Source organism: Chelonia mydas, chromosome 11, assembly GCF_015237465.2.
Source record: "Chelonia mydas isolate rCheMyd1 chromosome 11, rCheMyd1.pri.v2, whole genome shotgun sequence".
In the NCBI taxonomy this organism is placed as follows: domain Eukaryota; kingdom Metazoa; phylum Chordata; order Testudines; family Cheloniidae; genus Chelonia; species Chelonia mydas.
This window is the reverse complement of record NC_051251.2, coordinates 76,973,413-76,997,691: the sequence shown is the minus strand read 5'-3', so window position 1 is coordinate 76,997,691 and position 24,279 is coordinate 76,973,413. Positions and strand designations below refer to the sequence as shown.

Sequence of the window (24,279 nt, the reverse complement as noted above, 5' to 3'; positions counted from 1 at the left end):
ATCCCAATAAAAACCCAATGGCATCTGAAATTGGTTAGTAATGGTATGGTACTGAATACTGGAAATTGCATAGTAATAAACCCATTAAAAGTGAAATTGGCAGAACATGACTATAAATGTAAACACTGGGCCGCCTTACTCCTCATACAGCATCCCCTATATGTGTCTCAGGGTCGCATCTGCTTTCTTTAGTGACACTCACATTTTTACTCTGGTTACCCCCCTGAATTACAACTAGCTATGAGAGACTGACCTGGATTCTGTTCTGCGTCACACAGAATCAACAAAATAGTCAAATGAATTCTGGCTGAATAATCTGTTTTTTTTTAACTCGTGATGAATACAACACAGTTTTCATGTCTCAGATGGAGTTTACAGAGTTGGCAGTTAGGTATGTCACCTTGAATTGTAAGCTAGGAAATTTGTGTGGCCAGTCATCGTAAAGAATAAATAAGGAATGCGCATGTCATTCTTATAGAATCAGTTTTTAGTGTGTAACCGTATTTGAATCAGTGGATATTCTGGAACCAGTATGGAATGAAGGTTTGTAAGTAGAGTAACATTTTCAAAATGGAGCTTTTGCGATCTCCCAACAGGTCCTGACTTATTCATAGAAGTTTAACATATAAAAGCATACGTTTCTCACACACTATAGGAACCCTGATGGTTCTCCCACAAGGACAGAGAATGGAGAATCAAGCAAGTAGACCTCTCTCTCTGGTTTTAATTCTCATATAATGCTTATACAGCACAGTGAATAGGTTCAACCCACTTTGTATTTTACAATTGTATTTAACAATATTTTAATTAAGTAATCCTGGTTTGATAAAATGCATAAACTATTCTTTATTTAAAAAAAAAAAGGATATACATACACAATATCCTCAACTAAGAAAAGCTGCCATTTCTTTTGTGTGATTTGTGGGACCCTATGGGGTACTGTGAAAATGTAGAGCTGATTTGAAAAGCTAGCTTGTCATTTTCCTGAAATTTCCCTGAGGTTGCTACACTTTTCAGAGGATACAGCTGTTTAATTTGGGGGGCAATAGGTTGGTTGAGCTTGTTTGTTTACATTTTAACAAAGTCTTTAACAAATGAAAGAGCACAATAACTAAAACAATAAAAATAAATCAGTGTCACATTTTCACAAACGAAAACACTACTTTTATTAAAAAGCTCTCCAGCCATTAATTTTTTTTAAAAAGGTCACATTTAACTGTATCAACCAAGTAACAGGTTCTTAACTAACGATGTTTTGCCATTTAAAATGATATTGTACATTTATATATGAAGTATATAGACATATATCTACAGCACATTGGCACAGTCTATATTTTGATTGAAGTTGTATAGAAGCATGACTTACACAACATACTCATGCATGTTATATTTTGCCAATACCACATTATGTCTGACGAAAACTACATGTTGTAATAATAATATTATTCAAGATATTAACAATACAAAATGATGCAGATATAACAAAGTAGCAAATTTAGTAAATTAGACTCTATGGCACTCTACCACCTTGAAGAGAGAAAATATGCTTGTGGGATAAGTTTTGGATGGAATAAATGATTCCTATTCTTCTTGGGCTTGAGCCTCACCACTGAAGCCAATGGGAATTTTGTCACTGACTTCAATGGGAGCAGAATCAGAGCATCTAATCTCACGCTAGGGGTCTAGACAACGAGCTTGATCTACAACCTCTACATTCACCTCCTGGGTCAACTAATGAGTGACTCAGACAAGACACTGTCAACATGACATCTGAAGACCATGCAGAACTTCCATCCATCCAGATGTTCAGGCTATGCGGAAAGCAGATATTAAGTACACCCTCCAGCAACCTATGTTTTAGGATGCAAGCTGTAACCAGGGTCCCCATTTCAGAATAAAACCAGAATAACAGGGAAGAGAAACCAGACACTTAGTATCTTACCTAGCTATCTTGTCACTGCAAGACATAGTAAGCAGTCTCTCTCCCTGTAATACTCCGTCCCACGTCTGGATGGTAGTAGTAGATCGGACTGGAATTGTCCCTTCTCCAGATTCTATTTTTGTCCGTAGCTGTCCTCTTGCTTTCCGGTTTGGATGTCTGTCTCCCTGATCTGAATGACAAAAATTGTTTTAAGTCAATTAAGAAACAACTGTACAGAAGCAGTGGTCATGAAATGAGTGAAGGCAATATATTTTTATGCTGGTAACCATCTTGGAAAAGGTCACAAAGTTTGGTACCGATTTCTATTACTCATTTTAATTTAGCTACAGCATCAAATATCTTTCTTGTATACAACATTCTCCAAAATACATTTTCTATTAAACCAAGCTTTTCAGGAAAGAACATCTCAGATATAGTATTTAGTTCTGAAGTTCAGTTCTGGGCATTTCAGAGCTAGAATGAAATTAACAAATCAGTGTAGTTTCGCCATGTCGGCCCCAGGATATTAGAAAGACAAGGTGGATGAGGTAATATCTATTATTGGACCAGCTCTCTCACTGACAGATGTTGGGCCAATAAAAGATATTACCTCTCTCACTTTGTCTCATTAACAAATCAGGAAATTCAGAGAAGAGCAACACAAATTATTAAAAGGCAGCAATAATGAGGAAGCCCAATGAGTTCCATAAGGACACAAAGTGAGTTATTGGGTTATCCCTAACAGAACCCAGGATCTTCCCAGCTCTAGCCTCTAGCCCAAATGGCCAGTTTTTCTGTTTATATTTAGTTTAAAGTAAATGGTCCAGATTTTCAAGAAGAGATCTTTCTTCCCCCCCAAAAAATCCATATAGAAAAGGCCAGAATTAAAATGACTGCTTACTTCTAACGTTGCCATTTGTCTGTAATCAAATATACTCTAAGCAATTCCTTGATAGCTAGAATCATACCCTCTTGTGCTGCTTCATGTGGTGAGAAAATCCGAGCATCTCCACATGGAGAGGTGCTGATGTAGAGATGAAATTGCACATTTTCTTTCAGTTTAAATCCGCCTCGTTCAGACTTGATAAAGATGGATTTTTGTTGATCTTCTTTATTACTGGAATATAAACAAAGAAGAGAACTGTAGTCAAAACCTGAAGAGAAACAAATGCAGGAGATTAAGCCCAGTCTAACTTACTATACATGAAAATTATTAACGTATGGCATCAAATGTGTCACCTAAGCGTTACTGCAAACCATACAGAAAAAAAAGAAGTTAGAAACAAGAAATAAAGAGTACCTGACATTGCCCAGTGAACTTATAAAGCACCATTAGTAACAGAAACAAAACTATACATCTGCTAGTCCTTTTGATGGCATTTTAATTTTATTTCCACCAATTCAAAGAACAGTTGAATAACTCAAATGTGTTTACACTTTGAAGAACGACATGATTAATTCATAACTCACTATTTCTGAACCATAATAAAAATATGAGAGTTCAATATAGTTATAGATATGCCTCCTTAAATGAGTGTTTTTTTGTTAAGCTCACACTTTGTGACAGGGACCAGAGTTTTCAATTTAAAATTTCAGTAACTTCAGCTATTTTATATGATATTTTTTTCAATGGGACTCCTTAGCTTTGTGTTACAATTCAAGTAATCATCAGATAGACACATGATGTTCATAGCACAATCTCAGCCTCCTTAAACTTACCTTACAAACAGCTCAAGTTGTGTGTAAAGAAATTTAAGCAGGCACCTGCGAGATATAATTTCTGCATGGCAATCGTTTAATGCAAGACCACGGTCACTCATGTATTCTCCATTTATGCATTTCGTCCCTGTGGAAACACTTATAACCTGGGCATCCTTCACATCTGTACCTGGGAAACAAATTTCAGGAAGAAAATGTAATTAAATGCACACAAATTTAATAACTGACTTTCCTTTTGGAATTCAAACATGTTCTTAAAAAAGAAAGTATTTTTCTTCAAACATTTTCTTTACAAAAAAAGCTTCAATCTGAAAGCGGAGGTTACTTACCTGGAACTGGAGGTTCTTGAAATGTGTGGTCCCTTTCTGCATTCCACTGAGGGCAAGGTGCCATCGAAGTGCCCACAGCCAGAGCTTTTCGAAGTAGTAATGTCCGTGGGTCCGTGCATGTGCCCTTACATTGCCTCATCATTTCGACTAAGGTGGTAAAGGGCAGCAGGGCTGGCCTTAGGGGTGGGTGACCGCCCAGGTGCCGTGGTCAGGGGGCGCCATGCGCAGTGCAGAGGTGTGCTGCTGGTGGGAAGGGTAGCACCCGGAACAGTGAGTGATAGCAGGGAGTGCTGCGCATGGGTGAACTTTCAGGAGGCATAGGGGCATTGCTCCCCCCACAAATTCACAGAGGCAATGCGTGGGGGGTGCCCAGATTTCTTCCTGCTTCTCCCCATGGAAGAATGTGTTCAGGGGGGTGAGTGGCAACACATGGAGCGCTTGGTGTTGCTGCTGGGCTCCCTCCCCCCAGAATGTTCCTCTGGGCTGGGAGGGGGGGATGAGCAGCAACACCAGACGCTCTGTGCGCCCAGGTCACTTTCCCCACCAGGGCTGTGTAGCATCAGGAGCTGCTGTCCTGCCCTTCCCTTATGAAGCCCACATGGGGGAAGTGATCTGGACACAAGGAGCACCTAGCGTTGGAGGGGGTGCAGGGGACTGGGGAGAAGGGACACAGGAGGGGGTGCAGGGGACTGGGGAGAAGGGGCACAGGAGGGGCGTGCAGGGGACTGGGGAGAAGGGGCACAGGAGGGGCGTGCAGGGGACTGGGGAGAAGGGACACAGGAGGGGAGTGCAGGGGACTGGGGAGAAGGGGCACAGGAGGGGAGTGCAGGGGGCTGGGGAGAAGGGGCACAGGAGGGGGTGCAGGGGACTGGGGAGAAGGGGCACAGGAGGGGAGTGCAGGGGACTGGGGAGAAGGGGCACAGGAGGGGCGTGCAGGGGACTGGGGAGAAGGGGCACAGGAGGTGAGTGCAGGGGACTGGGGAGAAGGGGCACAGGAGGGGCGTGCAGGGGACTGGGGAGAAGGGGCACAGGAGGGGCGTGCAGGGGACTGGAGAGAAGGGGCACAGGAGGTGAGTGCAGGGGACTGGGGAGAAGGGGCACAGGAGGGGAGTGCAGGGGACTGGGGAGAAGGGGCACAGGAGGGGAGTGCAGGGGACTGGAGAGAAGGGGCACAGGAGGTGAGTGCAGGGGACTGGGGAGAAGGGGCACAGGAGGTGTGTGCAGGGGACTGGGGAGAAGGGGCACAGGAGGTGAGTGCAGGGGACTGGGGAGAAGGGACACAGGAGGGGAGTGCAGGGGACTGGGGAGAAGGGACACAGGAGGGGAGTGCAGGGGACTGGAGAGAAGGGACACAGGAGGGGAGTGCAGGGGACTGGGGAGAAGGGGCACAGGAGGGGAGTGCAGGGGGCTGGGGAGAAGGGGCATAGGAGGGGCGTGCAGGGGACTGGGGAGAAGGGACACAGGAGGGGAGTGCAGAGGACTGGGGAGAAGGGACACAGGAGGGGAGTGCAGGGGACTGGGGAGAAGGGACACAGGAGGGGAGTGCAGGGGACTGGGGAGAAGGGACACAGAAGGGGAGTGCAGGGGATTGGAGAGAAGGGGCACAGGAGGTGAGTGCAGGGGACTGGGGAGAAGGGACACAGGAGGGGAGTGCAGGGGACTGGAGAGAAGGGACACAGGAGGGGAGTGCAGGGGACTGGGGAGAAGGGGCACAGGAGGGGCGTGCAGGGAACTGGAGAGAAGGGGCACAGGAGGTGAGTGCAGGGGACTGGGGAGAAGGGACACAGGAGGGGAGTGCAGGGGGCTGGGGAGAAGGGACACAGGAGGGGGTGCAGGGGACTGGGGAGAAGGGACACAGGAGGGGCGTGCAGGGGACTGGGGAGAAGGGGCACAGGAGGGGTGTGCAGGGGACTGGGGAGAAGGGGCACAGGAGGGGCGTGCAGGGGACTGGGGAGAAGGGGCACAGGAGGGGCGTGCAGGGGACTGGGGAGAAGGGGCACAGGAGGTGAGTGCAGGGGACTGGGGAGAAGGGGCACAGGAGGGGAGTGCAGGGGACTGGAGAGAAGGGGCACAGGAGGTGAGTGCAGGGGACTGGGGAGAAGGGGCACAGGAGGGGAGTGCAGGGGACTGGGGAGAAGGGGCACAGGAGGGGCGTGCAGGGGACTGGGGAGAAGGGACACAGGAGGGGAGTGCAGGGGACTGGAGAGAAGGGACACAGGAGGGGAGTGCAGGGGACTGGGGAGAAGGGGCACAGGAGGGGCGTGCAGGGGACTGGAGAGAAGGGGCACAGGAGGTGAGTGCAGGGGACTGGGGAGAAGGGACACAGGAGGGGAGTGCAGGGGGCTGGGGAGAAGGGACACAGGAGGGGGTGCAGGGGACTGGGGAGAAGGGACACAGGAGGGGAGTGCAGGGGACTGGGGAGAAGGGACACAGGAGGGGCGTGCAGGGGACTGGAGAGAAGGGGCACAGGAGGTGAGTGCAGGGGACTGGGGAGAAGGGGCACAGGAGGGGAGTGCAGGGGACTGGAGAGAAGGGGCACAGGAGGGGGGTGCAGGGGACTGGAGAGAAGGGACACAGGAGGGGAGTGCAGGGGACTGGGGAGAAGGGGCACAGGAGGGGCGTGCAGGGGACTGGAGAGAAGGGGCACAGGAGGGGCGTGCAGGGGACTGGGGAGAAGGGGCACAGGAGGGGAGTGCAGGAGACTGGGGAGAAGGGGCACAGGAGGGGAGTGCAGGGGACTGGAGAGAAGGGGCACAGGAGGGGGGTGCAGGGGACTGGGGAGAAGGGACACAGGAGGGGCGTGCAGGGGACTGGAGAGAAGGGGCACAGGAGGTGAGTGCAGGGGACTGGGGAGAAGGGACACAGGAGGGGAGTGCAGGGGACTAGGGGAGAAGGGGCACAGGAGGGGTTAAGGGAGAAGGGGTGCAGAAGGGTTTGGGGGAGAAGAGACACAGGAGGCGAGTGCAGGGGTTAGGAGAGAAGGAAGTGCGGGAGGAGCTAGGGGAGAAGGGGTTATTCATTATGATAGTTATTACTGTGTATTTTACAAATAATTTCAGACATATGTTTCAGATTAGATGCCTGAAATCGCACTCAGTTTTATCAGCAAAAACAACGAGGAGTCCTTGTGGCACCTTAGAGTCTCACACATTTATTTGGGCATAAGCTTTTGTGGGCTATAACCCACTTCATCAGATGCATGGAGTGGAAAATACTGTCCGCAAATCTACTCAAGGGACACCATCATAGGACCTAGCCACATCAGCCACACCATCAGGGGCTCGTTCTCCTGCACATCTACCATGTACATTGGACAAACCAGACAGTCTCTATGCAAAAGAATAAATGGACAGAAATCATACAACAAGAATTGTAACATTCAAAAACCAGTAGGAGAGCACTTCAATCTCCCTGGACACTCAATAACAGATTTAAAAGTGGCCATTCTTCAATAAAAAAACTTCAAAACCAGACTTCAAAGAGAAACTGCAGAACTTGAGTTAATTTGCAAACTTGACCTGATCAAATTAGGCCTGAATAAAGACTGGGAATGGCTGGGTCACTACAAAAATATTTTTCCCTCTGTTGATACTCACACCTTCTTGTCAACTGTTGAGAATGGGCCACTTCCACCCTGATTGAATTGGCCTCGTTAGCACTGACCCCCAACTTGGTAAGGCAACTCCCATCTTTTCATGTGCTATATTTTTATACCTGCCTCCTGTATTTTCCACTCCATGCATCTGATGAAGTGGGTTATAGCCCACGAAAGCTTATGCCCAAATAAATTTGTTAGTCTCTAAGGTGCCACAGGACTCCTTGTTGTGTTTGCTGATACAGACTAACATGACTACCGCTCTGAAACCTGTCAGTTTTATCAGTGACTACCATCTCTCAGCTTCTCTGCACTAGCACAAGATGAGTTCATCTCCCCCTAGGTCTGTTTAGGTTCTCTCCTTCCCTTACTCTCTTCTTGGGAGCATGCAGAAACCTACCAGCAGGAGCCAAAGATTTGAGCCTGAAACCTTTACGCTGTAAGGAGTCCTTATTCACACACTTAATCCCACTTAACTCAGGAAGGTTCCAAGATCTGTCCCCAGCTCCTGCTGCAGCTCAGCAGTTCAGAGTTTTGGAGCAGCACTATATTTGTGTTGATTTGTCTGCAAACATTTTAATGTTTTGCTGCTGTCATGAGGAATAAAGAACGATTCTATGCTTTTTATCCCGAAGTAAAATCACATATGGCAGACTACTACTGGCTATATACAGAGCATGTTGTGAGAGAGAAAGCATGTTTTCTTGCTGATTCTGAGACAGACATTGTAGATGTGTAATGCTGTTAAAGCTAGAATGTTAGAGTTTGCACAGGAATTACCCTACAAATTAATTCCTAATAAAAATAATTTCTTCAGAATAAGCACTGGAATCATCTTTTATAATACTGATTAGCCTAATCAAATTATTTTTGTAAAGATTGTTTAATAGCAGACAAAATATGTCTACGTCCAAAATTTATATCCTTTATGCCATGGTTTTTGCACTTGTTTATATATTTTTATTATTGCTTTTTGTTTTTTAGCTAACATAGGAGTTGCTAGGTGGTTGCTATACAATTATAACAAGAGAACCCAGGCAAACCAAGCGCCGTATGTTCTGTACTCTGTTGGACTGGTTATTGTGAATATGTTTTTTAAGCCTTAATCTCGTGAGACTCCAATTCCACAGCTACGGATGGTGGAAATTCCTGTAGTAGGTGATGGAGTGCTCACCCTGTTGTACTGGAATTTATGAAAGAGTGCACTTCTGTTTTAGATTACCTACCTCCCACTTTTTTTTAAAATTACATATACAAAAACAAAACAGGTAAAATAAGTCTTTATCCTATTTGTTTTTTTTTAAATATTAACTCTGCAATTACGGACCAGCAAGAAGGAAAGCTGATCTATAAATGATCTTTTCTCATGGCATTGTATTAAACCAGCTGGACAGAGAAGATATAAGAGACAACCTCTAGGAAGTAACGTCTTTTATGATGTACTGAAAGATTTGCTGTTCTGTATAGTGTTTTAAAGTTGAAACTCCCCCCCCAGCCCCACCCTGCAAATCATGTGGTGTGACAGTGTGACAAATTTCTTGTAACAGCAGTTCTCTGGTTTTCTGCCTTCAGAGTTGGGTGGCCAGAGAATGGCGGCTGCTGGTCAGGCACCCACCTCTGAAGGCAGCACCGCCACCACTACCAGCACAGAGGTAAGGGGGGCCATACACCATATACCACACTTTGTTCTTTGTGCGTAAAAGGCCAGGGGCCCTACGCACATCAAAAGAGTGGAGCTGCCGTTTCGCACTTGAGGCGTGCGGTTTGGGAAAGAAAGCAGGCACGTGTGTGGGTTGGTTGTGGTGGAAGCAGGAAACCACCTTTGGTTGAAATTTAGGATGCAGGTGTCTTGAGACCTTGTCTTTATGGAATGTAGTAAAAGGGGGGGGTTCCATCATAGCTACCAGTTCACCAACCCTCCTTGCAGGGTAATGGCGACCAGAAAAGCTACTTTCATAGAAAGAAGAGACAGGGGGCAAGAGGCCAAAAGTTCAAAGGGGGAGTTCATTAATGACGTGAGGACTAAGTTGAGGTTCCATTGAGGAGTGATAGCCTGGATGGACGGGTATTTGTGTACAAGGACCTTCCAGAATCTGGTAGTCAAGAGGTGGGTGAAGACGAAGTGCCCCTCCATGGGAGGGTGGAAGGCACTAATGGCCGCTATATGTACTTTGATGGAGTTGAGAGTGAGCACTAAGGTCTTTAGAGAGAGAAAATAGTCTAATAGCATGGGGATGCCCATGACCTTGGGGTCAAGACCTCTATGGAGGGCCCAGGTAGTGAAACAGGTCCATTTGGCCTAGTAGGATCACCTTGTGGACTCCTTTCTGCTATTAGAGAGGATGTCTCAGATTGCCTGTGAGCATTCCTGCATTAGGAGAGGCATCCATCCAAATACCACACTGTGAGATGAGGTGCCCTCGGTGTGCCATTGTGTTGCGTGAGTAGCTGCGGGAATGTTGGGAGCAGGAGTGATGGACACTGACACGTGAAGAAGAAGAGGAAACCGGAACTGGGGAGGCCAATATGGAGTAACCACAGGATGACCGTCGCTCTCTCCCGTCTGAGTTTGTGCAGAACATGTGGCAATAGAGGGCACTATATTAAACCGTAGCTGATCTGGTCTGACCAGTTCATGATCAGGGCGTCCCCTTGCAAGTGGACATTGAGTCCTCCCCTCAAACAGTACTGAATGCGCTTGGTGTTGGCAAGATGCAAAGAGGTCCCTGATCAGGGTTTCCCAGTGGCTGAAAATGTCCGCATCTACCGCGTCATGCAATTCCCATTTGTGGCAGGTTACTAAGTTTCTGCTGAGAGCATTGGCAAGTGCATTCTGAGCTCCCAGCAGACAGGCTGCCGACAGGAGGATATGATGTGAAATGCACCATTTCCAGAAGTGTACCAGTTCCACACATAGTGCTCGAGACCGCGTGCCCCTTTGCTTGTTTATGTAGTAAACCTTAGTAATGTTGTCTGACATAATGAGGACATGATGAGAACAGATAGTTGTTAAGAACATGTGGCATGCCTTGCATACCGCTCAAAGTTCCAGGATGTTGATGTACATCCTGGCTTCCTGAGTGGTCCAAGTGCCTTGCATCCTGTGATCTCCCTTGTGGGCACCCCAGCCTTTGAGTGATGCATCCATTATAATTGTAACACTTGTGGAGCATGGAAGGAAGGGCATATTGAAGCAAATGTGGAGTGGGTTTGTCCACCATCAGAGGGAAGAGAGGACTTCTGGTGGAACATTGAGAATGGTGTCCATGGACTGGTGCATGGGAGAGTAGACTCCCTGCAGCAAGAGTTGGAGACAGACGAATCTTAGGCAAGTGAAGTGCATGATGTATGTGCATGCTGCCATGTGACCGAGGAGGGAAAGGCAAGTTCTTCTGGCTGATACCAAGGGGCTGGAAGTTACTAAGATGATCAGGTTCAGTAAGCTCAGGAATCTGTCTTTTGGGAGATAAGCGTGTGTGGAGGCCACGCTGATGCATGCTCCTATGAATTCTAGGGATAGTGTAGGGCGTAAAGTTGATTTTTCTGTGTTGATGCTTACTCCTAGGAGGAGAGGAATAGAAGAAGCTGGGATGCCAATTCTCGAGCTGCTGCTCTGGACTGTGTCACCAGCAGTCAATCATCTAGATAAGGGAAGAGAAGGACTCCTTGTCGTGAGAGGTGAGTCACTACAACAGAGAAAACTTTTGTGAAATCTCGTGAAGCAGTGGTAAGTCCAAATGGGAGACCCCAGTATTAGAAGTGCTGAGGACCCACTATGAACCTCAGGAATCATCTGTGGGTCACATGTATGTCACTATGGATGTAGGCATCCTGCATACCTACAGCCATGAACCACATGCCTTCTTCTAGTGAAGGTATGAATTGCCGCAAGTGTGACTATGCGGAACTTTGATTTTCAAATGAATCGGCTGAGGTGTCGGAGATCCAAGATTGGTCTCCTTCCTCCCTTCTTCTTGGGTAAGAGGAAGTAGTTGGAGTAGAATCCTGTGCCCTAAGGGTCTGCAGGGACTGGCTCCATTGCTCCTCTTTGCAGGAGGAGTCGACCTCTATGGCAAGAATACTGTTCATAGAATCATAGTATCATAGAAGATTAGGGCTGGAAGAGACCTCAGGAGCCAGGGCTTTGTCAAGCCAGGCCTTAAAAACCTCTAAGGATGGAGATTCCACCACCTCCCTAGGTAACCCATTCCAGTGCTTCACCACCCTCCTAACAGTGTTTCCTAATATCCAACCTAGACCTCCCCCCACTGCAACTTGAGACCATTACTCCTTGTTCTGTCATCTGCCACCACTCAGAACAGCTGAGCTTCATCCTCTTTGGAACCCCCCTTCAGGTAGTTGAAGGCTGCTATCAAATCCCCCCTCATCCTTCTCTTCTGCAGACTAAATAAGCCCAGTTCCCTCAGTCTCTCCTCGTAAGTTACGTGCCCCAGCCCCCTAATCATTATTGTTGCCCTCCACTGGACTCTCTCCAATTTGTCCACATCCTTTCTGTAGTGGGGGGTCCAAAACTGGACGCAATACTCCAGATGTTGCCTGACCAGTGCCGAATAGAGGGGAATAATCACTTCCCTCAATCTGCTGGCAATTCTCCTACTAATACAGCCCCATATGCCGTTAGGCTTCTTGGCAACAAGGGCACACTATTGACTCATATCCAGCTTCTCATCCACTGTAATCCCCAGGTCCTTTTCTGCAGAACTGCTGCTTAGCCAGTTGGTCTCCAGCCTGTAGCAGTGCATGGGATTCTTCTGTCCAAAGTGCAGGACTCTGCACTTGTCTTTTTTGAACCTCATCAGATTTCTTTTGGCCCAATCTTCCAATTTGTCTACCCTCCAGCATATCTACCTCTCCCCCCAGCTTAGTGTCATCTGCGAACTTACTGAGAGTGCAATCCATCCCATCATCCAGATCATTAATGAAGATGTTGAACAAAACCGGCCCCAGGACAGACCCCGGGGCACTCCGCTTGATACCAGCTGCCAACTAGACATCGAGCTGTTGATCACTGTCCGTTGAGCCTGATAAGCTAGCCAGCTATCTATCCACCTTACAGTCCATTCATCCAATCCATACTTTTTTAACTTGCTGGCAAGAATACTGTGGGAGACTGTATCATTAGATGGTACACTTTCCTCAGTTAGTACTGAACTAATATTCCAGCACAATGATAGCAGGCATGATGTTCTTGGAAATGCAATTTTTTGGATGAGATATAAAGTCAAGGTTCTGGTAACTTACACTGATGGAAGATCCCATGGCACTTACTGCAGGAATAAGGTGATATTCCTAGTGTCTTGGGCAAATTCGCAGCTTTGGTAATTATCAGAGATTTTTTAAAGCCTTTTGGCATAGCTTTGCATGGATATAGTGAACTTGAAGAAGTGGAATTTGTTCACATAGGTTCATAGGGGTCAGCTCTTTCAGATTTGCTTTAGGTTCAAACCACATTTGAAATTTGATGCCAATGTTCCACAGCCTCAACTATACCCCAACTGAATTCTGGAACTCAACCCAAAAGACCGTTTCCAGAATTCAGGAGGCAGTAGATCTTGGGGAGTAATCCTTTGGTGCCTCTTGAAGATCCTGGAAAGAGTGGGTGGGGAAAAACCAGGCCAACTGCAGAAAGCTCTTTAAAGTAAGGGGACAAACTAAGACCTGATAGGAGAAGAGAGATGGAAGTGAGATGAGGGATTGAATCTAGGTTGAAATTCCAAAACTCAGTCCAGTTTCATGAATCTTCTGGTACAGCACGGAAAAGTTTTCTTTACAAAGAAGAGTGCTACCTAGTTTCAAGTTTCAATGCAAATAATATACTTAACCCAAGTGATTTAAAGTCAACAATTTTAGATGCCAATCCAGAAAACCATTCAAACACATGCTCAACTTGAAACATGTGAGTAGTTCCATTTAAGTCAGCAAGACTATTACGTGCTTTGTAGTTTTCCTTTGTACTGTTGATGGATCACCACTTCAATGGGGTTTCATGCAGGTCCATGGCTTCACTGGGATAAATCTCATTACAGGATCAGGGCGCACGGGAATACTGAATTATTTTGGTCTGATACTAGCCTCACATATGTGTTTTCACAAAACTGCCAAACTGTTTGCCAAGCTCTGTAAAGTAGAGGCTCAGAATGGGTGGAATGATTGTGCAGATTAGGCTTGAAAGGCACAGCACTTGCGCATACTCTGCTTGGCTGTAACCAGTACTTTAAGTCTCTGGATTTCATACAATTCTATTCATTCAGAGTTTTTATAACATATTTTAAAATTAACCATACAGGGGAAAAACTTAAAGAATAGGGTCTAATATCAAGTTATTCATATGGAGCAAAATTTGATTATAACCAATTTTAGAAAGTAACCTTCTGTGGTATTTAGAGTGACTTCTTAGTAAAAAAGGGAGATTTCCTCTGGGACAGAGTGATAGAAAGCTAAGTTCCAGTTTGTAGAACTTGGCCCCATGGAGGTAGACAGTATCATTTCTTCTTAGCATATGGCAACATGCCTCAGATGGCACATGACCAGGATTCATCACCAAACTTGGTCCACTGTTTGGATTATTAGCTTCCCTTGCCCGGGTGGGCTACTGAGGGGGAAGGCGACATGAGTGCTGATCCATGCCCCCCAGGTAGCATTTAAGAACATCATGTCTGGTTTATTAATTAGTCTTACTATAAGGCACTGACCCATTAAAAGAAACTAGAAAGCATGCCAGGGAAGTAAAATATGAGGACCACAAGGAAAATATAATTAGATTTTTAAAAATGCAACTGGCAAACCAGGTTTTTGAACAGTTAATCATTTTGAATGGCAAAACAGAGCTGTATAGCACATCCAAAGACTTAATTTCTGGCATAATAACTTTGCACACTACAACTTAATACGCAAATTTAGCAAAATATCCTGTGTATTGTCTCTCAGGATGACAGTCTATGCTTTGGAAGAAAGAAAGGACAACTGCATGAAAAATACAGAGAAAGGACAAAACACTAAACTCCTTTACTTAAGGTAAAAAATCATGGGCCACATTTTCATTTGTGATTTCGTTCCTTTGTGATGCTTGATTTATTGTAAAGGAACCAGAAACTGACCACATCTGGCAAACGACACCTGCTATGTTCCCAGAAGAGAGGAATTCTCAAATCACATACAGCCAGCAGAGCCAACTTCTATGCCAGCTGCTTCCATCTCTCCTCCTTGTAGGGCAGCAGTTCTCAAACTGTGGATCGGGTCCCCAAAGTGGTGTGTGACCCCATTTTAATGGGATCGGCAGGGCTGGTTGAGACTTGCTGGGGCCTGGGGCCAGAGCTAAAGCCTGAGCTCCTCCACCCGGGGCCGAAGCTGAAGCCTGAGGGCTTCAACCCTGGACAGCAGAGCTCAGGTTAAAGGCCCCCTGCCTGGGGCTGAAGACCCTGGGCTTGGGTTTTGGCCTCCCTGCCCGAGGTGGTGGGACTTGGACTTGGGCCTCCCTCCCGGGGTCATGTAGTAATTTTTGTTGTCAGAAGGGGGTCACGGTGCAATGAAGTTTGAGAACCCCCAAAGAGGGTATATGTCAAGGACTGGGAGAGGGAGAGATGGAGCTCTGGCAATTCACAGGTATTTGGTTCCTTAATCATAGTTAGTTTCTATATAGGTTAGGGTTGGATCAACTTGAGAATTAGGCAACCATAAACCAGCTCCTTGATGATCTTCGTGCATCAACTATATATCTTGGTGCAGGAGAGAATCTGACCCCATACTGTGATACAGACATATACGGTGCTCTGCATGGTTATTGCCTGGGAACATAATTGCTATCTGACCAAATACTTCTTAGAAACCCCTTATTGGATAGGTTTTATGACATATTACAGAATGTCCTTTGACATCAGGACAGGTAGTTCCCCTATTGTTCATACATTCTGTTGAGTCTACCCCAGTTAGATTTTGTATTAAAACCAGCCCAAAATAAAATGTATGTGGGAAAGGAAACAAAAAATAGCCCAAGCCAACCATCTAAAAGCCTTTAAATCAATCAGTGCAGAGCAGACACTCTGTGTGTTTTACCTGTTGTGTAATACTTAGACACACTGGGATTTTGTATATTACAACATTCAGTTTTAGTTTTTCTCCTTTATGAGACTTGAGTCTTTACTAATCATTCATAAAACTGAATTTCAATAAAATGAATTTCAAAAGTGATCAGGACTGCAAAGCTTCTCTCATTCAAACTCACTAGATCCTTATACTGATAAGATGAGCAGAAAACAGAAGCTCAGACTCTGATGGTACTTTGCATACTTGGCAATGTTCTTGTTAGCTGAATCAGGAGATTCGGTGGTTGCCATTAAAATCTGTACAGTTGCTGTTTGCAAGTAAGTAATTTTACTGCCGTAATCTCTGTATTAAGTACAAGTATACTTAAGAATCAGGTATACCACAGTAACAATAACTAAACAAAATGCAAACTTGAAAAGATTTAAAAGGCAAACTGTACATGACCTAGTTTATGTATGAAATGTATTGTCGTATAATAAAAACAACAAGGAGTCCAGTGGCACCTTAAAGACTAACAGATTTATTTGGGCATAAGCTTTTGTGGGTAAAAAACCCACTTCTTCAGATGCAAGTCTAATGATATATACGAATTTACCATCCTGACAATTATTTTCAAAGTGCATTTTAAAAGGTTTGTGTATTTTATAGAATGTGGTTTATCTCAGAAGACTCACTTAACTTATCTGGAGATGGTGAAACAGCTCAGTGAAAAAGAGAGATGTTTGCAGGAATAAGGAGAGGTTACTCACCTTGTGTAGAAACTGGATTTCTTTAAGATGTGTGTCTCTCTGGGTGCTGCACTTCAGATATGCATGCACCTGGAGATTTTTGATAGCAGTGCCAATTCAAGCCTGTGCCTGTGATCTACACACCCTCTTGTTCTGTACCGAGGCTATACAGAGCTGCATGGGCAAACCACCCTCAGTTCTTTTTCTACTGCAAAGTTCTGCAGAGGAATCTCCGATTCAGAGGGAAGAATGGAAGCAGTGGAGCATCCATAGGGACACACATCTCGAAAAACTCCAGTTACTGCACAAGGCGAGTATCCTCTCTTCCTTTGGAGAAACGACCCTGTTCGTGCTCCAGTTCAGCTGACTCCCAAACACTATCCCCACAGGGAAGAGGGAGCATTGTAGCAGAGTCTAATACTGAGAACACAACTGCATTGCCAATCGACACATCTGATCTAGTGGAATGAACCAAAGCATAGTGCATGGAGACAATAGGTATTGAAGTTCAGGTTGCAGCTCTACAAATTTAGCAACTAGAACATCTTCCAGTTATGCCACAGAAGTAGATTGCGACCTTGTAGAATGGGCTTACAATCTAGGAGGCTGAATATTGGCAGAATCATAACGTGAGATAGTAAGCCAAGAGACCCACCTCAAATCTTTGAGTGGAGATCGTGGCTCCTTTGGATCTGTCTGCAATTGAAACAAACAGTCTGAGCGACTTTCTGAATGGTTTGGCTCTGTTCAGCGAGAAGGCTAATGCCCTTCTGAAATCCAAGGTATGGAAGGCAGCTTCCTGCCTAGCCTGATGCGGTTTAGGGGAAAAAACTAAAGGTGAATGGTTTGATTAATATGAAATTCAGAAGACGCTTTAGGTAGAAACTTAGAATGTGGTCGAAATGAGATTTCTTCCTTGTCATATATTGTAAAGTGATGGGAGGAGCTGCCATTAAAGCTCCCAGTTCTCTGACACTCTGGGCAGAAGCGATGGTCACCAAGAAAGCTTTTTTCATGGATAGGTGAAGCCGCAAACATGTAACTAATGGCTCAAAGGGGTGTTTCATAAGGGAACTAATGAGGAAGTTCAAGTCCCATATCAGGATAGGTTCCTTAAGCTATGGAAAAAGATTAATCAGTGCTGTGAGGAATCTTGATGTTGTGGGGTGAGCAAAAATTGAAAAACCTTTCACAGAAGTATCAATGTTGTTTCAGCTACCAAGAGAACCTTGATGGACATCATAGTAAGACCTGACCTTTTACATTCCAATAGGTAGCCAAGGATAGTGGAAAGACAAGAGTGAACAGGAGAAACTTGTTGATGGGTACACAGTGGGCAAATATCTTCCATTTCTGACAATAAGTATATCACATAGATGCTTTTCTACTGTTTAACAATACCTGCTGCACCTCTGTTGAACAGGAAGTCTCTATTCCTAAGAACCATCTAGGAGCCATGCCTGCAACTTCCAGTTGGGGTGAAGTGTCTGACCAGCATCCTGAGACAACAGGAAGCAACTGGTTGGAGTTCTCAGCAGTGGATGAGAAGTCAAATCAGGTAAGGATACCACACTTGTCTTGGCCAAGTTGGTGCAATTAAAATGATGTTAGCCTTGTCCTTTTTGACCTTGTTCAGTACTTTGCAAAGCAATGTGTGGGTGGGTATGCATAAAGGCAGCCCTTCATCACTGAAATAAGGAAGGCATCTTTTAGTGACAGCTTGTATCTTTGTAACCCAGCACACCTGGTTACAACTTCAGTGTTTCCAGGAATGCTTCAATTGAGTCCCACCCTGCCGTGAAGAATTTTTTGCAGTTTGTGTTGATGGTGGCGGCAAAGAGATCCACTTCTGGAAGCCCCACCTGGTTAGAAATATGCTGTTGAGGACTCGTGAGTCCAGGAGAAGTGCCTGCTGAGATGGTTGGCCATGGTGTTCTGTATACTTGGGAGGTAAGAAGCACAAATTCTAGAGTTTTATTCCTTTGGCACAAAGCAAGGGAGAGCATGTCCCACTCTGTTGATTGATGTACAACATGCAGGCCATGTTGTCTGTCATTTGAGCATAAGCTTTCGTGAGCTACAGCTCCAGGGTTTAACAAGAAGTCTGGGGGGGCGGGGTTTAAGTCATTATGCAAGGTAACCTATTTCCCCTTGTTTTTTCCTACCCCCCCCCCCAGACGTTCTTGTTAAACCCTGGATTTGTGCTGGAAATGGCCCACCTTGATTATCATACACATTGTAAGGAGAGTGATCACTTTGGATGGGCTATTACCAACAGGAGAGTGGGTTTGTGGGGGGGGGGGGGGAGGAGAAAACCTGGATTTGTGCTGGAAATGGCCCAACTTGATTATCATACACATTGTAAGGAGAGTGATCACTTTAGGTAAGCTATTACCAGCAGGAGAGTGGGGTGGGGGGAGAGAAAACCTTTTGTAGTGGTAAACACCCATTTTTTCATGGTTTGTGTGTATAAAAAGATCTTCTGTACTTTCCACAGTATGCATCCGATGAAGTGAGCTGTAGCTCACGAAAGCTTATGCTCAAATAAATTGGTTAGTCTCTAAGGTGCCACAAGTACTCCTTTTCTTTTTGCGAATACAGACTAACACGGCTGTTACTCTGAAACCTGTCATCTTGAGAAGAACATTTACCCTGAATGCTGTGACACCTAGATATGCTCCCCATCCCAAAAGGGACATATCTAATGTTATAACGATGGTAGTAAGAGGTTGCATGAAAGGGGCTCTTGCACAGACTTTAAAGGGATCCTTCCACCAATTGACTGAGTCCAAAACACAATGGGGAACAGACATATGTTTGTCTTGACTGCTTGTTTGGCATATAAACTGCCTTGAGCCATCCCTGGAAGCACGGAAGATGTATCCAGGAGCTTTGGGTTACGAAGGTACAAGCTGCCATATGTTCTAATAGTTGGAGACAATTTCTTGCTGAGCTTTAAGGACACACCTGAACCTTTGAAATTAGATTTTTTTAGGATTGCGAACCTGTCCATCATAAAATGAAGAAACCTATTGTGAGGGGGTGAATTGTGACATGAAAATACATGTCAAGGGTCACAAACCAATCCTTGGAATCTGAAGAAGGAATTGTAGCTGCAGGGGTCACCATCCTGAATTTTTGTGGTTTCACTTAGTTGTTTAGATGCTTTAGATTAGAGCTAATATTGGTCTCCATCCTCCATTCTTTTTGGGACCCAGCAAGTACTTCTAATAGAAACCCTTTCTCCTGTGCTGGACTGGAGCTGGTTCTGTGGGCCCTAAGCATAGAAGAGAGGCAACTTTCTATCGCAGCAATTGATCATGAGATTGATCCCTGAAAAGGGATGAGGAAGGAGGGTAGGAGGGAGGGATGGAGATGAAATGGATGGAATAATCAGGCACTGTGACCTCCAACACCCATTTGTTGGATATTATTCTCTCCCATGTAGGTTGGAAATGGGAAACACGGTATCCAAAAGGGGGGTGGGAAAGGAGGGTGAGACTGTAGGCTCCAGTAGAGTAGATGATTACGAGTTTAAATCAAACCTTTCAAAGTGTGAAGAAACTCATCAGCAGACTCAGAGAACAGCTTGACACCATCAAAAGGAAGGTCCTCAACAGTACTCTGTACTTCCTTAGAGAAGTTAGCCAACTGGAGCCAAGATGCTTGTCACATCACAGTTGTGGTGGAAATGAACCAGGCTGCAGTATCAGCTGCATCTAAGAAGGCCTGCAATGATGTTCTTGTTGAGAGCTGACCTTCATTTATGATGGTTTTAAATTGCTTGCGATGCTCCTCTGGTAAATGCTCAATAAAGCTGTTCAATTTATTGTAATTAATTAAGTCATAATTTGACATCCACTTTTTGTGGTTAGCAATTCTGAACTGTAATGTTGCTGAGGATTAACTCTTGTGACCGAAGCGATAACCTCACTTCTGGTCCTTGTTGTAACGGATAGACTTCGCATGTCTACCATGCTCTTTCACTGCTTCTCTGACCAAAGAATTTGGTGACAAGTGTAAAAAAGTCCCTCAGTATATAATATTTTTGTCATCACATTTACAAGTATAGGTTGCTGTAGCTTGAGTCTGCCAGATGGTCTTAGCAGGCTCTAATAAAGCCTCATTCAAAGGAAGGGCCACACGTGACAAAACTGAAGTATGTAAGATGTCCAGGAGCTTAGGAGTGTCTTGGACCGCCTCTAAATGAATTTGAAGCATATCTGCAATGTCCTTCATCAGCTCCTAAAACGGTCTAAAATCATGTGCAATGGAAGATGGTGGAGGCATTACAGCCTCATCTGGCAATGATGAAGAAATACTTGTGTGAAGTGTTACCTCCTCGTCAGCCCTTGCCTCCTGCTCCTCAAAGTTCTACTCTAACGGCTCAAGGTGACGAGGTGGTAGCAAAGATGCAGGAGAATGCCTCTACCTGTGCTCTCTCTGAGAGGGACCTGGGACCTTTAAGAACTGATGGTGATATAGGGCCCAGGGATCCCAATAAGGTCACTGGGAGGGCTCCAGAGCATAGGAGAAGGCACCCATCATTGGTCACACCAACTAAATTGGGGTCAAGGTTGTCTGTCCCCAAAAGTCTCTAAGTAGCAGAGTAGTGACTTGTAGAGTAAAGAGGAGATCCCTGAATTGAAACCTGAGTCAGAAGAATCATCCTCAACATATTTCAGAGAAGGTGATAACTTTCATCCTAGATGGTTGATGCCCGTGAAGCAGGAGGTCTTGATGAAAAATGTGAAGTCTGTAACACAGAAGATCATGGTACAGATAACTTTATGGTACCAGTAGGTAATAGAGACCCCAAAATAAAAAGATCCCTTGACTATCTAACTCCTGCGGTAGTGATGATATGTGAAGGGGTGCTGAGAAGGATCCGGTGGAGACTGACAATGGTACAAGGTAGGGACTTGTCTAGATTGCATCGGTGCTGTGGGCACTAAATGCTTCCACTGAGTATGTTCAGGCTCAGGCAGCAGCAATTGCGCAGTCAGGGACAGAGTACGGGTACCAAAGATACAGTAGCGTCTGATGGTGCAGACTTCTTTGAAGTTGAATGTCTACTAGACTGGACATGACCACCCGATGCTGAACAAGTTTTCAGCACCAAATCCAGCTTATTGTTAGAGTGGCTTTTAGAGGAAGCCTTAGATGATTTCACGGTACTGGAACCACTGAAATTCTCAACAGTGCAGCTTTCGGGACCTGAGGTCTCCAGAACAGTTTTTTTGATTGGTGAACGAAACTTTTTAGTAGGAGACCTAACATTCCTGCTCCTCTTGTCAGAACACACAGTCTTACTGCACAAGCCTCTTGGTACCACAGATGCAGAAGCAGGTGCTGTATCCATCGAGGGTCTTGGTGACCAGGATCCAGAGGTAGAGGGGCACTAAATGTGCTTGGAGATGGGTGTACCGGGGGATTCTCAGAGCCCGGGTTGGTGGCCAGTCTTCCTCCATCATTAACAATTTCAATTTTATTTCTCTATTTTTACAAGATCTGCTTTTGCAGGAAAAGCAGATCTTATATTTGACTCGTATATGGATGTCTCCCAAACAACAGAGGTGCCGAGATTGTCTGTCACTGACTAAGATAGCTTCCCAGCAGAAAAGACAGTGCTCAAAGCCTGGGGATCCTGGCACACCCCATATTCCAGAACAACCTCTCAAGCGGGGAAAGAACAAATGGGGAAAAACCAACAGACTCCCTGAACTAAATACTACAACTAAACTAAACTAAGAAACAGAAAAAAACTATGTTTAACTAACTACATGTAAGTGAAGCAGGCATGCTTGATGTTCCATCTCAGGCTGAAGGCGATCAAGAAGGAACTGAGTGTAGTTTGCCTTTGCAGCTCTATATATCCTCAGTATAAACCATGAGGATGTGCATAGAGTGTGCGTGGGCAGAAGGGGCACTGCTACTGAAAATCTCTGATAGAAGGTGACTGGTGGCACATGCGCACCGAAGTGGAGCTCCTAAAGGGATATTACTTGAAGAAGAACTTTGCTGCAGTGCCTACAATAAAGACCTTGCAAAGGCTTGACTTTAGTTATTCTATTATTTACTCCATCATTATGATTATGCATTAAAAAATGTCCCAGAGCAGTTTGAGAAAAGAAAAATTAAGTGTAAAGACAAATGTTTTCTAAATATTGAGGTATTTATATTGTGTCCATCACCGTGGCATCTGAACACTTAAAAGTAGTACTGATTAGGTTTTTTACCTGTTGTCATGACAATTCCAGCAAGAACTTTTCTACGTGCATGGGGAGATGTGAAATTATCAGTCAGATCACTGAATTTATCCACAACCAAGCGTGCAACAGCATCAGCTAAAACCTGCAGAATCACAGAAATACACGTTAGAGAGAATCAAACAAGAAACAACGATTAAATGTTGGCATTTAATATGATGGATGAAAAAAATCATCCACACTGTTAATTTTTTATCCTCCGCTGATTAGGGCCAAGATTTCCCAGTGTCCACTAACTCCTGGTGCCCTACTTGAGATATCTAGCATCTGATTTTCCAGGATGCTGAGCAGAACACCTCCTAAAGACTTCAACTGGAGTTTTGGTTCTTGGACTCAAAACTGAAAACCTAATAACTGAGGGACCGAAAAGTAGTGACAATTTTGAAAAATTGGGCCTGGGTGAACAAAGAAATGGCAGAAAGATTCAACGCTTTTATCTCAACATACATCATTTTAAAGTCCTAAACAAGAGTCCATGTTTTTATCCTTGTACCTCAAAAATATTTAATTTCAGTGACCTAAACATTGGGCCTGAAAATAAGGCCAAAATACAACAAAAATCGGTCATCTTGACCAACATATAAAAATATTTTATTACACCAGAAATAGTTATTTATTTTTCACATTTATAAAAATGTGCCCTTCCCTTAGCTTTAGGTGAATATACACTATTTTATTTTTTGTTTTATTACAAAAAACATACAATTTTTAAATGGACAATTTCAACATAAAATTCAATGACATCCATCGAAAATAAAGAAGTATTATCCCTTTAATCCTCAGGAAAGCCTGGAATAATAGAGAAGGCTTTACAATTTGCCCTGAGTGTCAACAAACTTACGATCTGTCAGACTGTGAGTGAAGACTAGTTGCAGATTTAAGGAAAACTCCTTGAAAATGACCTACCACCAGCTTGTTTAAATCTCGAGATTGTTAGTTCCAGCACCACAGCTGATCTCAACATATTATCATGTGAGGAGAGAAGCTGTCTTTAAGGTAGCCAGAAAACACAGAATTTAGAGGTTTGTAAGTCAAAATCAACATCTTGAATTTCACCTGGAAACAAATTGGAAGCTAATGCTGACTATGGAACAATGATGCTATTTGTGAAAAATATTGCTAAATAAGTAAAGTACTGCATTTGGAAGTAGCTGAATAGTCTTCATATGTACAGTAATTCCACAGAATACAGTGCAGTGATCCAATTTGGAGATGACAATGGCATAGAAGATTATGGAAGTTCCATGTTCAAAGGAAATGCTTGAAACCTTCTAGCCAACCATGCAGTTGGCAAAAAGGCATTCTTGGCCACAGCTACCACTTAGACATCCAGAAGCAATAGAGGATATAACAGGACCCACAAATTGTGAATCTGACCATGCAGTGGTGAGCATGCTCTCCCAATTGAGAGAATGGATATAACCTCCATATTTTCTCTCATAGTCTTCTCCAGCCTACTGTCATCATCATCTTTTCTCATACAGACAGACTGGGCCTTGGGAACCTACCTCTCATCTAAGCTTGGCTCGACACTGGGAAAGCAGATAGACCACATCATCGTGACAGAACAGAGAGAGAGTTGTTTATTACGGGCATATTGAAGACAATGCAGCTCTACTTCCACTTTATCTCACATAATGATCACATATACCCA

The 24,279-nt window shown here is 44.6% G+C and overlaps 1 protein-coding gene across 6 annotated transcripts in view; it reads right to left on the bottom strand.

Moving 5' to 3' along the window:
- The window catches only part of ADARB1 (adenosine deaminase RNA specific B1), a 251,278-nt gene that overhangs the window by 29,627 nt on the left and 197,372 nt on the right, over positions 1-24,279 (bottom strand). For all 6 annotated transcript variants that reach the window (XM_037912791.2, XM_037912790.2, XM_043525846.1 and 3 more), the window contains 4 exons: positions 22,596-22,710; positions 3,641-3,809; positions 2,890-3,038; positions 1,943-2,111 (listed from right to left, as the gene is read on the bottom strand). In XM_037912791.2, coding sequence (XP_037768719.1) covers positions 1,943-2,111; positions 2,890-3,038; positions 3,641-3,809; positions 22,596-22,710 — 602 coding nt within the window. The remainder of the gene's footprint in view (positions 1-1,942; positions 2,112-2,889; positions 3,039-3,640; positions 3,810-22,595; positions 22,711-24,279) is intronic.